The 13,657-nt window shown below is 56.2% G+C and overlaps 1 protein-coding gene across 1 annotated transcript; it reads left to right on the forward strand.

Annotated features, from left to right (window-relative positions):
• The first annotated feature begins 299 nt into the window (after positions 1 to 299).
• Positions 300 to 11,635, forward strand: LOC122366629 (titin-like). Its single transcript, XM_043339092.1, has 2 exons — positions 300 to 477; positions 5,319 to 11,635. The coding sequence occupies exons 1-2, from the start codon at positions 457 to 459 to the stop codon at positions 11,082 to 11,084; spliced, it is 5,787 nt and encodes a 1,928-aa protein (XP_043195027.1). The 5' UTR covers positions 300 to 456; the 3' UTR covers positions 11,085 to 11,635.
• The last annotated feature ends 2,022 nt before the right edge of the window (positions 11,636 to 13,657 follow it).

Here is a 13,657-nt window from a genome sequence, read left to right on the forward strand (position 1 = left end):
CAATAACCCTCCGACGTCTAGACCTACCAAAGAAATGGATGAGACAAGTCACATTCCGCCAAACACCTATAAACTGACCGGGTAGGATGGACAACTGGACACCACACGTGTCTGTCGTCCAACCCGTTACCGCTGAGCCGCCGGTGGAGCGGCCGGCCGCCGGTTTTCTCTAGCCGTCCCGACCCGCCGCGGCCGCGTCGAGCCGCGCCGGCGAGTGGACCAGCCGTCGAGAGGGCCGGCCGCGCTGCTGACCTGACCGGGCCAGGTTTCACCGATGCAACGCGGAGCGACGACGGCGGCCGGCGAGTGGCAAACGTGAACGCGCGCTCGAACGCAGAGGAGGTGCCCGGCTGCGCTCCCTGACGAGCCCGACACACAGTGTGGCCAGTGAGAGTGCTGTGTGGAGGAGCAGCCGACTTTGGAGGTGCCGTGTGGCACCGATGCGACACCGCTAACATGAGGATGCTTCGATTTGTGGTCAGTACCGATATGCCACCTCTGGCGTGGTTTGGGAGCACGTGGGTCGTGGGTCTTGTGTATTTCCCTGCTCAGTGTGACATCTTCGCCAGAATTACGCATTATGCAACAGCGGTGCCACTGGAGACGCCCGAGCTCAACGCTGCCGCTGAGAAAACCAGTTCACCCGAGTGTCCTTGAGTGTAGCGGGGTTTCCCGTCTTACGTCGTCGGCAGGATGGAGTGGCGTTGCCAGTGACATTGAGACAGCTCCACATACAAACACCCCTCCCTCCTCTGAGCGCCAAGGGAGTGAGTTCTCGACCGAACTTCCTTCCCGGTAGACAGAATGTATTCAGTATGTAAATGAGGACGATTCACTGGTCAGTTAAATTACCGAGAGGAGGTCGCGTGCCACAGCTCACTATTCCACCGAAAGCCAATGTTTAGTCGATGAATACAACCCTACTGGTCTGAGGAACCCGCAAACGGTCGCAATTTACAGGACAAAGCCACTACGGACAATTGGTCAGGTCGGAAACTCAATGCACAGTTGCACAGCCGTCCGTATCCGCAATGTTCGAAAGAATCGCGTGTCAGCCTGCATCTTTCTGGCGGCATTTTTGCTGTTAAATTGATGCGGAAAGGCTGAACCAAAGACCCTGACTGCGGGTCCCTAATTAGGCTTTCTACTTTAACTGATGATTGCTCTTTGCCCCGTATAGCTTGGTCGTGACCGTCCAATCTATAAACATTGGCACCACTAAAGGTATTGAGCCGTGTCATGAAAAGGCTATTGAAAAGGCTCATTATCCAGTAATTGAGGATCGGTGCATTTAATTATACCATGGCCATGAATTGATTAGTAAATGAGAATGCATTGCGTAGAGTTTTCTCTTCTAGAGTCACTTTGAGGGAACAATAGCGTTCGAATTAAGCCCATTTTACGATCGTCTGTTTGAAAGGACGACGATAGTGATAGTGGCACAAGACTCCACAAAGTTTATCGTAGAGTCCGGCATTAAAAAATCCATTGCGGATAAGCTCAGTGCGGGACATTGCACAATAGATACACAACTAGTCCATTAGTCCCGAGTTGTTCAGTCAGACGTTCCGAATGACACAAGCCGGCTTCGAAACTAAATCTTGAGGAAACCCTAGCGTGGGCCATCCTTTTCCTTAGCCGCGCTCTCAAAGACATGTTTGAAAGTTGACCACTGAAAATGCGACATAGGCGAACTGAAGTGAAGGCGACCAATTTGTACTGTGAGGTCATTATTTCAAGGGTAATTATAGTCGCAGGATACCAGAGTTTGATAAACATCCTAACTAATTGAAGATCCCTGAAAAAGTTGTCAGGAATATTGTTCGGGAGTTAGTACGTGGCGAACGACAATGTTCATAGTCCCTACCTAAACAGGCAAACCAAACACGCAACTGTTTGATCTGCGACAGTGATTGGATTGAAGCGTTTGCTCATTTGGAGCTCGTCCGTACATGGGTTGCCATACATACACGTAGGATGTGTTCTCTCTCGATCCCCACGATGCAAACCATTTTTGTTACATCCCTGAATGGGACGCTGATTTTGCTTGTCTGCAGCACAAATCCCTGGGATTTGGTCGTATGTAAAACCACCTCAGCTTCTACTCAGCGATCCACTCACATTTAAATGTGAATACGAGCCCGGCCGTCCGGTGGTTTCGGCGTTCCGTTTGAAACCAGCTCACCATTGCGCCCGGGGCGCCGCAGAAAAGCGCTGACCAAATGTGGAAGTGCCCCTGATCGAGCTGCCAAATGAGGCCGTGTTCAGATTCCCGGTTAGACCGAAATTGTCCACCATGGTGGTGCGACATAAAATCGAAATTGTCCCGAGAAACCGGCTACCGTTTGCTCCAGATTGAGGGGATAGAGAAAACCTTCCGATGTGGATATTGACTATATAGTAGAGCTTATAAATGTCTGGATAAAAGATAGCCACACCTTTCAACGCTTGCATTGTTCATAAAAGAAAATGTACATACGCAGGCATTCTTATTGACTTGTTCTGATGGTGGCAAAGCTTAGCCATCAGCCTTCTGGCGGTCAAAGAAAACCGTGAAAACAGAATCAGCAGTTTACAGCTAGTCCAAACATATTTGAACATTTATGTTACCTCCCTTCATAAACATCACTAATGCACCGCTCCGCCGTCACTCATTCAGCCTGGCTTCCTTCCATGCAAGACCAGGATGATCAGGTTTCTCTCACCCTAAAGTCATGCTCGGTATGCACGACCTCTGTAACCTGCCGCGGGCAGGTGCCGGACTGAGTAAACTATCGGCCCATTTTTGGCCGCTGACAGCCCATCATTGCACCCATAAAAAGGTCGTAAAGAGGCGACCATTGAAAACCCACAGAAGAGATCATACCCTAAGGTTCAATTTAGCGCGGTCGACTGTTGCATGCCTGCATGGCTGAAGGTATTGCGCTGAGGTTTGGTTAATGTCGAGAACGTTTCACCCGTTCCGTTGGGCTGTCATCAGCCACGGTAGCGAGCATCGGTGAGTGTCCAAGGGTGTCCACGAGTGCACTCATGAGTGCCCATGAGTATCATGAGCGGAAATGCCTTCACGAGCACAATGTCCCTCCCAAAAGCGGACGCCTGTCTACTGATCGTGCTGATGGTGGCTTCTCGTTTGCACAAGAGAGCTGACGTAGCCTCTGATTTGTCGATAGGCTAAATGTCTTATTGGCGAATTTCTTAAATGCATTATTCATTTGTTTGTGTACCTGCCACCTCAGCTATCACAACGAACCCAACCAACCGGAGCTCAGCCATAACAGAAATCAGTGATGAGACAGTCTCGGGACTGAAGCCAAGAGCGTGGATGGGGCCAAACCAGTGGGGCCGGTGCATGGCTGACCTGACCCACTTGTCAGCCCCGTGCAGTCACGTGACACGTGCTGAGCTGAGCAGAACATCAGTCGAAGCTGCCAGCCGGCGGCGCCGGCGGACCGGTCTTATAGTGAAACCAGTCGGCCCTCAGCCAGCGCAACATGTCACCGATCCCGGCACCGCGCCGCGTAGTATCGGTGTCGTCGCGTTTGTAACAACGGCCCAGTATTCGCTGGGGTCGGGCGGTGGGCATTCATCATAACCGCCCATCATAAACTCAGTTCGACGGGTTGATTACAATGACCCTCCGATATCGAAGGCACGATCAGAGATGAAAAGGAGCGTGATTTGGGCGCAGTCTCACACTTTCGCTCACGTTCTGGTCCGAGATGCTATCGTGATGAGCGTCGGTTATCCTGTTCAGGGGTCGGTTTCACTGACGCTTTAGTCGTCGCACGCAGGCGCTGAGAAACAGGTTTACAGAAAATACCGCGTTTGGAGAAAAGTGACACTCTCTCCCGGTTTTCGACGGAAACTGGGTGCGATAATGCGTCTGTGTGGATTGAAGCTAAAATGGTACAAAATAAGCCACTCTCTGTTGATAAACAGCCTGTCAGAACTATCGAGAGAGCCAATGAAATACTCAGCATTAATGTCGCTATTGAACCACAGATCGGACCGTTTATTTAATAAACCATTCGGCTGAAAGCATTGTCGTTACCGAGCTATAACGGATATTACATCGTTATTTACGTCTATGTGGGATTATATGGGACAGTTCAACAGATGATATTGCCATTTTGATGGGAAATTAACTCGAAAATTGCTTAGTGGGTCGCTCAGGCCATGTTACACACATGAGTTCTAACAGCTCTTCGGACATTATTCAGAGATAATGACCAACTTAAGACATAATTCATATTATCATCGTCTTCAGCATAATCACTGGCAATTGCTCGCTGTGCTCATCTGGACAAGATTGCCGAACAGAACAGCTGGCTGATATATTACCGTAATACTCGTAACCATGTTGACCAACATACAGCTGGTCAGTTATCAGTCACATACACAGCTTGAAAATCCCAACGATTTAAACATGGACGGTCGTGGTGACTTCATCCACATGTGTCATTGCATCTTTGCACGCAACTCATACCAAACTTGGTACAGATCCGTACCTAGTTACATAGGCAACCTAGTCAACCTAGGCAACCTAGCTTCACTAAAAACTTTACGGAGGAGCATGTGTCTGCGATTCTGAACAACGCGCATTACGAATTACGATGCTAGATCGAAGCCCGCGAAGGTGTTGCCCCGATTACCCTTTCTATTTGCTAAACAAGCGACTCCACTCACATGAGTAGCCAACATTTTGGCTTGGTTTCCCTATGTTCACATTGCTCCGTAAATACAGATCCCAATTGAAACGGCACAATAGGTACAATAGCACAATTTAACAGAACAAGTTGTGTACCTGGATGTCACAGGGAAAGGACGAAGTGACGTAGCGAAATACGTGTTTTGTGCCAACAGGATAAGCGAGTAGCACCTTTTCCTTGCATGGATTAAAATCGATGAGTAGAAAAACATAATTGTTTCAACTGATGAGTCTGGAATGACGTAGCTATGCCATTTACTAGGCGAACCAAACGACCTATCCTGGAGCATTAGGGATAACAACTTCACGAGGGTCACAGGAAAGGGAACACCGCCGATCGTCTAGCTTCGAAATGTCGAACTGAATGAGTTTCCCATAGAATGATGGTATGATCACCGAGAGCGGCGAAACGCGCTATTGCCTCACGATATGCATCTTGCATATTGTATAGGATTTGTATTAATGCATTACCCAATATCAAGCATAAGTATTTGTTGTATAACAATAAGCCTCTAAAATGAGTGACAACTGTCGTACTGCAACAATCTCAGTGACCACCAGAGCACAGAAAACAGACCCCTAACAGCCATTCTCTTTCTGTCTGCAGATATACGGCGCGCTAGCGCTGGCGGTAGCGGACCACGCAGCCGCCTTTGGAGCCGGACCCGGCGCCACCGTGCTACAGGAGGTGCAGGCTCCCGACCTCAGCGGACGAAACGACGGCTTCACACACAACCCCGGCAACACGTTCGTCGTGTCAGCAGACCTGCGGCCCTCCGCCTCGCTCCTGCAGCCGCAGGAGCAGCGGCCGGTGTTCAACTTCCCCCCGCAGCAGCAGCAGCAGCAGCAGCAGGTGGTGAGTCGGCCACCGCCGCCGCCGCCGCAGGCCGGACCCGCAGTCAGGCCTCAGCCGGTGCCCCAGCCGGCGCCGACCTTCCAGCCGCAGAACAACCAGCCACCGCAGAGACCGGTCCTACCGGCGAGTGATAAGCCAGTGTTGGATCAGTCCACTGTGGATGTGCGGGAGATCAACCCTCCGTTCCTGCAGCAGTACAACGAGGATGGCACCGTGTACCAGCCTCCTCCGCCACCACTCCCGCAGCCGCAGCAGAGGCCGCAGCCGCAGCAGCAGAGGCCGCGTCCACAGCAGCCGTTCCGCCGTCCTCCGCCCGGATTCCGCCGACCTCCGCCGCCGTTCGGCCGACTTCCGCCGCCGCCTCGACCGGGAGGACGCCCAGTGCGTCCCCGTCCGTCGGTCTTCCAGAACCCTCTTCAGCAGCTCCAGCAGCGCATCTTCGGCCGACCACCTGCGCGCGCGGCTCCCAACCGCCGCCGCTTCCGGCGCGACCTCACCTCAGACGTGGATGTTGCAGACGAGATCCGCTCCGATGTGAAGCAGGATCGTCTCGGAAAGTGGGAGATGGAGTACGCGATGCGCAAGGCTGCTGATCCAGCTTCATTGAAGGACAACGAGGACATCCCTGCCTGGGCGCCTCTGAAGGAGGAAGCCCGCGCTCTGCTGGAGATGGCCTCACGGAGCGGGAGCCAGGGTCCGTCCGCGAACGGTGATCTGCCTATCACCATTACCGAAGTGACTGCCGACAGTCCCGAGGAAGCCCGCATTCCCATCTCCGCCGGCGATGAGGTAGTGATCGTGCGCGTGCCTGAAGAGAGCCTGAACTCGGCGCCGCTCGCCATTGAGTCCTCTGGGCTGCTGCGCCGGTCTCGTCAGTTGCAAAGCGAGGTGACTGCCCGCCAAGGACGTGCCGCGGGCAGCACCGGCCGGGCGGACCAGCCGTGGTGGTCGCGCATCCCTCTACTGGGCAGCCTCATCTACCGCCCGCTGCCCGGCGAGGAGACTACCCCTGGCTACACTCCCTCCGGCGAGGCGACCGTGGCAGTGGTTACCGATCGGGCCGGCTACGACACAGAGACGGTGGTCTCACCGCTGTACGACCCCTATCTCTCCATCGACGGAAGCGGCCGGCCCTACTACCGCACCCCGACCCACGCAGAGCTCGCCCACTACGAGCACATTCCCGACATGGCCAAGCCGGTGCTGAACCCTACCGAAGATTTCGTTGTGCCCGATAACATCGAAGATCCGTTCCGCGGCGGCTACGCGCCGTTCCGACCCGGGTACCAGTATGTGAACGCGCCCCATCTGCCAGCGCCGTACTACCCACCCGGAGATGTCAAGTACCACCGCCGACAGCAGCTGTTCCCCAAGGAGATCAACTACCACGAGAGCACACAGAAGCGTAGCGACGACGGCACGAAGGTGGCGGCCCGGCAGGCAGAGACGACTGTTCAGGCGGCGGAAGCTAAAAGTGATGCCGGATCCGGACTTGGGAAAGTTTTGGCTCAGGCCGCGCAAGATCGCGCCGGGGAACTCTCTATCATCGACACTGGAGATCACTATGCCGTTATCAGCGGCGACATAAACAAGTTCGTCGACTTTGACGGCAAGGCAGGCGGTTCCACGAAGGCACGATCTCTGGCCGATCTGCTAAAGCTGGCTGGATCCTCTGACACATCTGCACCGCACTCACGCGTGAAGCGCCAGGCGAGTCTGTACCCTCTCCTCTCACCGGTCCAGCGTCGTCCGCAGCGCCGTCCCATCCAGCGCCGCGACGACGTAGGCCGCTTCCCTCATCGGGCGCCCACCTTCCGACCGCCGTGGGAAAGCGGTCGTCGGGTTTCGGTGCGCCCCCGCGGACCAAGACCTCTCCGACCGGTGTCCCAGCGTCCCAACACCCGCCAGCCAATCACCAGCTTCCAGCCGCCCGTCCCGCAGCCCATCTTCGAGCAGCACGATCCAAGGCCCGTCTTCCACCAGTCGCACGAGAGGCCAGTTTTCGAGCAGCATGACGAGAGGCCGTTCGAGCAGCATAACGTGCAGCCTACCTTCGAACAGCCGCAGGAGAGTTTCGAGCAGTTTGACGCAAGACCTTCGTTCGAACAGCCCGCTGCACGCCCTGAGTTCGAGCATCACGAAGCTCGCCCGACGTTCCACGAACCGGATTCCCGCCCAGCCATTGAACAGCCTGGCAACGACATCATCACTGGTCCTCCAGCGCATTTCGGCGGCTTCCAACCAGTGACCCGACCCGCGCCTGACGCTGAATCCCAGCCGACTGACGGTCCCGTTATCCACGAACATATCCCCCACGGACAGCCTCGTCCGGTGGTCAGCCCGGTGCCTCATGACGTGCCTCGTCTCACGGTCGTCACCACCGTGCCAGCGCCCGTTCACACAGAGGCAGTGTTCGTGCGTCCGAGCCGACCAGTTCACCAGGAGGTCCACCAATCCACGCGGGTGGTGGAAGATCAGCAGTCGGTGCACCCTCAGCAGCAGTTCGCTGGCAGCGAGCAGCACCAGCAGGTCATTGTCAGCAGCAGCTTCAATAGCCAGCCATCTGTTTCGGAGAACCAGGTGACTGAGGAAGATAAACCTGCAGGATCCTGGGCTTCAGCAGCTCTGGCGGGTCTATCAGCTATTCTCGGAGGCTCGCAGGAGACCACCACCGAACCGGCTCCTACTGTTCCCACTCCTGATGCTGACAGTCACAGCTTTAAGCTGACACACCAGAACCAAGAGGAGGATAGTGCCATCAAGAACAAACATGTTGAAGTACCCAAAGTCGTCGGACAGAATGCCGATGACGAAGAAATTCACAAGGACGAACTGAAAGAAAAATCCACTGTCAAGGTTGTGAAGCGCTATCGTAAGCGACAGCGACGTCCCAGCCCTCAGCCTTCTGCTAGCAGCGTCTCCAGCCACAGGGGCACGTCCCACCATAACGCTCCGACTGTTACCTACCGCAGGCGCAGGCCCTCTGCAATTCAAGCCCCGGCCAGCGATGACGATGCGGCTGAAACGAACGAGCCGGCGAAGCCAACGGGTCCCAAACAACGCGTGACATTCGGCGCTAGGGTCCGACCGACGGCTGGTCAGCGCCGTCGACGACCGATCGCCCGCCGCCCAACTACATCGGAGCCTGAGCCAACGCCCACTCCCACGACGTCAACGACCCAGGAGCCTGTCACCGCGGAGGCTAGCCAGTCAGTGCGACGACCCGTGGTGCGCCTCCCGACGAGGAGCGAACGCGTCCAGGCCGCTGCCCCGAGCCCCGTGCGAGAGATCCCGGCACCACAGCCAGTTCCGACTTCACCGACCACCCAACCCACTCCGCGACCGACTACGAGCAAGCCGCAGACCACTGCACCGCCGCAGGAACAGGAAGACACCCCGAGCACTGGAGGATTCAGACCCGTAGCGGGCGTGCCTCGTCATCGTTCCGTTCCGCCGACCCGCGGTCGGCCGCTCAGCCATCAGACGATCACCACGACAGTTGAGCCCAGCAATGTTGAGAACCTCCCTCAAAACACTAACAAGGATGAGCCTAAAACCGACACAAAAACAAAGGGAGAGAAGGAAGAGAAGGTTGAGGATGTCCACAGCCAGTTGGAGAGCTACCTGAGCCGGTACGCCGAAAAGTACGGCCTGGGTCTCGTGACGAGCAGCCCCAAGACACCGCGCCCTGCGCCCACTGACAAGCCGGCCGCGCCCGTCTCCGGCCTGCGTTGGGCGCACCTCGCTGCGCGATCTCGTAATCCTGCCGGAGACGATGTCGACGAGCTAGATGAATTCGTCACCGGCGAGCCGGACGGAGACGAGCGCGTCTCGGTCGGCAGTCAGTACTCGTACCGCGTCCAGCTGCCGCCCAGCCGACGCGTGCCGCCGGCCCTCAACAGCGTCCGGCTGCGGCCCAAGTCGAAGCTGGCGCAGCTGCTCGGCAGCTCGCCGCGCCTGAGGCCGAGCACGGCCAAGCCGACGATCCCTTGGCCGGCTGGTTACCAGCCGTTTACTGTGAGCAGCACCACACCACGGCCGGGCCGCTGGGCTGCGCGGCGGGAGCGGCTCACCACGCCGTCCCCCACCGCGGCGCCAGCGCCCACCACCGGACCCGCCTGGAGCAAGTACGCTGATGAGTTCACGACCACCCGCCGGCCGACCACCGAGGCGCCGGCCACCAGCGCCTCTCGCTCGCGGCCTATCTTCATCCCGCCCATCAACAGGAAGCGGATCCGGCCGAGGCCGCTGACCCTGCTGCACGCTGGACCGCGGAGGGAGGAGACCACAACGACCACCTCCACCACGGCAGAGGAACCCATTGAAAAGACCGAGGGCCCGACCGATGCGCCTGCTGTGACAATCCCTGCACCGCCACCCGTCACACAGGAGATTTCGCCCGAGCCGGCGACAACCGAAAACGTTGAGACCACGACCGACTCGGCGTTCGAGGACGAAGACCCGCTGGTCGCGTCCTCTGAGGAGCCGGTCGGAGAGTCATCGCTGTTTTCGGTCGTCTACAGCAAGGAGCGTCCTCACGTTCGGCCACCGCAGCCGGAGATCTTCAGCCGTCTGAACAAGTTCCTGGTTGAGCACGGCGAGCAGCCGCCGACCGCCCCAGCCACCGTCTCTGTGACTGTGGGAGCCTCTCCCATACAGGTCCCTGTCTCAGCTCCTGTGGAAGCTCCGGAGAACCAGAGTGGTTTCCAGGCCTCCGTCGAGGCCGTCCCCGTCCCTGTGGCGGTGATTGACCAGGAGGTTCTTGAGGAGGCCGAGGAGGAAGCCGAGCCGGAGCAGCAGCCCCTGGTGACCCCGGATGGTGCCGTGATCGTGCGGGCGGTGCCGGCCGAGACCGATTCCAACGCCGGCGCCTGGGTGCCCACCATCCAGGCGGTGGAAGTGAGCCCAGAGGTGGTCGCCGTCGGTCCTCAGCCCGGCACGGTGGTGATCTACCCCGAGGACATGTCCCAAGAGGAACGTGAGCAGCACTGGCCCCAGTCCGCTCAGGAGGAGAAGGAGGAGGACGACTGGTTCGAGGAACCCGACAGCGTTCACGACCTGGATCTCTCCCACGACGGTCTCGTGGAAGAGGTCGTCTACCTCGAAGATGCAGCCTCCGGCGCTGTGCTCGGCAAGGCGGCTCGTCTGGATGACGATGCCGCTCCCGAGGCGGAGTTCCTCGTTCCCGTCGTCACCGAAGCGCCGGTGGATGAAGAGGACGCGACTGAGGTAGAGGAGCTCGTGCACGATCCGTACGGCGTGTTCTGGACCTCTCCCAGCGGAGCGACCAACGCCGAGCAGGCCGAGAGCCAGCAGCTGGCGGGTGCATTCGCCGCCGACGTCAACGACGAGGCCGATGAGGCTGACGCCGTCGAAGTCGATAGCGCGACTGACGTGCCATCGGAGAGTAGCGCAGATGCCGAGACAGATGATCGGACTGTCAACCTGTGTCTGGATGGAAAGTGTATGTTTATTTATGAGCCGGGCAGGCAGGTGCGAGTGAGCGGTGATAACTAGAGGCGCGAGACGCGTCGGACGACCGCCCACGTCTGTCTGAGGGTGGTCCAATGTGTGTCAGAGGTTAGTTCGATGTGTGAGTGTGCTTCTTCTGCCCCGAGCCGTGCTCTGTGGGTGGGCACCGCGAGTCTGGTGTGATGTCGAGCTGATAGTGTCTGAGGAGTGGCTTTTAGGCTTTGTTATTGTTGATGCCTTGGAAGGGTTGGGGATAAGACGCTGGGCGCTGTAAGAGTGATCACGAAGCTGTAAATGTTACAGTATATGCCAAACTGTTGCAAGCACTGAATGCTATTTGTTATTGACATTGTTTTAGCGAGCTACTCGCATTCCAGGGAGCAAAGGGGAACTTTGTGATTAAGACTTGTTACTTGTTATCTATTTATTAGGGCCATCTCAGCCGTATAGTTACATATCGTGTCGACACATGCCCTGTCTGTGCATGTGAAGGGGCTTCGGTGATCTGTTCCCGTGGCGAAATACCACGGTACATCACACCCTGATTGCTCACTATCCATCATGTGAAAGATGCCGAAATATACAACATAATGAAACAGACTCTCTGACGAACTTTGCATAGAGAAAATGAGGAAGGAACCAACAAGGAAATCGAAACCGCCGCTAGAGACCACGCAATTTATCACACAAGCCAAACAAATGAGAGTTAGGCCATTATAACTCCGGGCATTGTTGCCAAGTGACGAGGTACCAAGGGCCGCAGAGCCGTATTTCCTGCATAAAGCGCTGCCGCAGCGAGCCGCCGCGCCGTCCCCACTCGCCGCGGTGACCCATCACCCCTCTCAGCGGGGGTTCGATCCCGACACGGCGCGCCACTTTCTCCGCCGCCGCCGGAGTCCGCCGAGCCGGCCACGAGCACGGGTCTCCTCTCAATGCCGTCCCAGACGCGCGGGGCCGCACGGGGGGTTCAGACACTTTCGCTGGCCGGCGCGCGCAGCCGCACGGCCGCGGAGAATACCGTACTTTACCGCTCCCCGGTGGTGCGCGCCCACGTCGCCGCCGGCACCGACCAGCTTTCAACACGCACCGTTCAAACTGATCGTCTCTGGGCCCGCGTGCCTGCCGTGCCGGGCGCGACTTTCCAGCCATTTCACATTCCCGGCTCCACCCGTTCCCAGTTTGATCAGCTGCAGTTGCGCTAGCTGCCCGCTGATTCGCCTCCGAGGGCCCGCGGGTCGATCCGTCCCGCAGATAAAACGCAGTAAACGTCTCAGATGATCCTCCCGAGTTCGCGTTGCCTCCGGCGAGCGGGGAAGACTCGGCACTTAACATCCGAACAGCTCCTCGTGGCCGGCTGCCGAGACGACTTTCCTGCAGTTTGACCGCATTCCTGCATGGCGCCGAGCCGACAATGTTTTGCACGGGGAGCCCCGGGGGACGTATAGGCACCGGCGAAATCGAGCGCATAGCTGAGCGCGAGGGGCAGAGCCGAATTCCTTCGCTGTGGCCACTCTCTCGTTCAACTCGCGCTCCACTCCTTCGTAAATTTTGGCAGCCGACTGCTAGAGTCTGCTTTGGCTGTGGAGTTGGTAGTCAGAGACAGCCGTTGTGTGTAAGGAACTGTCTCGTCTACCACAAGACAAGGCTTTGCCTTGTGTTATCATCAACACACTAAAATCATGTGTAAAACACCTAATTCAAACGTTTCGCAACAGTCGCATATACAATAGGCACACCCCAAACGATATCACAATAGACGTGGCAACATGAAACCAACTAGTTGTCATGATCTTACATAGGAAAAAGAATGAAATGACGAAACACTTCCGGCTTTATCCAGCTTCTACTGGGCTTCCAGCGAATGTGCAACAGCTTGCTGCAACATTTCAGAATCACACTAGATCTTTCAAGCCAATAACGATAAACAAGAGACGGCTTTTTCGACGTCGGCCCGAAACACGAAACAAACGGTGGAAATTTAGATGAACGGGGCGATAAACACTTGGACGACAGTCGGCGGCAAACACAGCGTCACTATGAACAAATTTATCGCATCTCTATGTTTCTAACCGACAGTGAAGCTAGAGTTATGTCCGATTACAATATATGATCACTGCCTGAACAAGACTTTAATAAACAGTGTGTGAACGGTCAGTGTCTGAGCAGCAAGGCGCATCATCCAGGTCATTATAAAAATGGAAAGCGAGTTTCGTGGGAAATGATGTCAGCAATCGGCATTTAGCCAACGCTGCATAATAAATCAATGATACGATTATCCCAACAACTGACCATCGCATTACTGAGTCGAGCGTGCCATATACTTCTGAAATTCGTGCGACCGCTTAGCCAACCGCTCGGGAATAAAACGTTGGCGAGCATACAGTGCATTACGAACGTTCAATGCTTTACTTTCCAATGGTGGTGGAATGTAGACTTAGGAGTGAGCCACCGTCGTTTGCAGGACCACTTGTCACGGAGGTGACCTAATCGCCGCTCTAAACGGTACTGCTTTATGGTACGGATTTAAGGATGACGACACACCACATGCCACACTTGCGTCCGTTTAGGGAAAGTGAAAACCTGTCAATGATCGCTCGAAGTTTGTTCTTAACGAGACC

This window comes from Amphibalanus amphitrite, unplaced genomic scaffold, assembly GCF_019059575.1.
Source record: "Amphibalanus amphitrite isolate SeventyFive unplaced genomic scaffold, NRLGWU_Aamphi_draft 000820F_arrow, whole genome shotgun sequence".
NCBI classification, from domain to species: domain Eukaryota; kingdom Metazoa; phylum Arthropoda; class Thecostraca; order Balanomorpha; family Balanidae; genus Amphibalanus; species Amphibalanus amphitrite.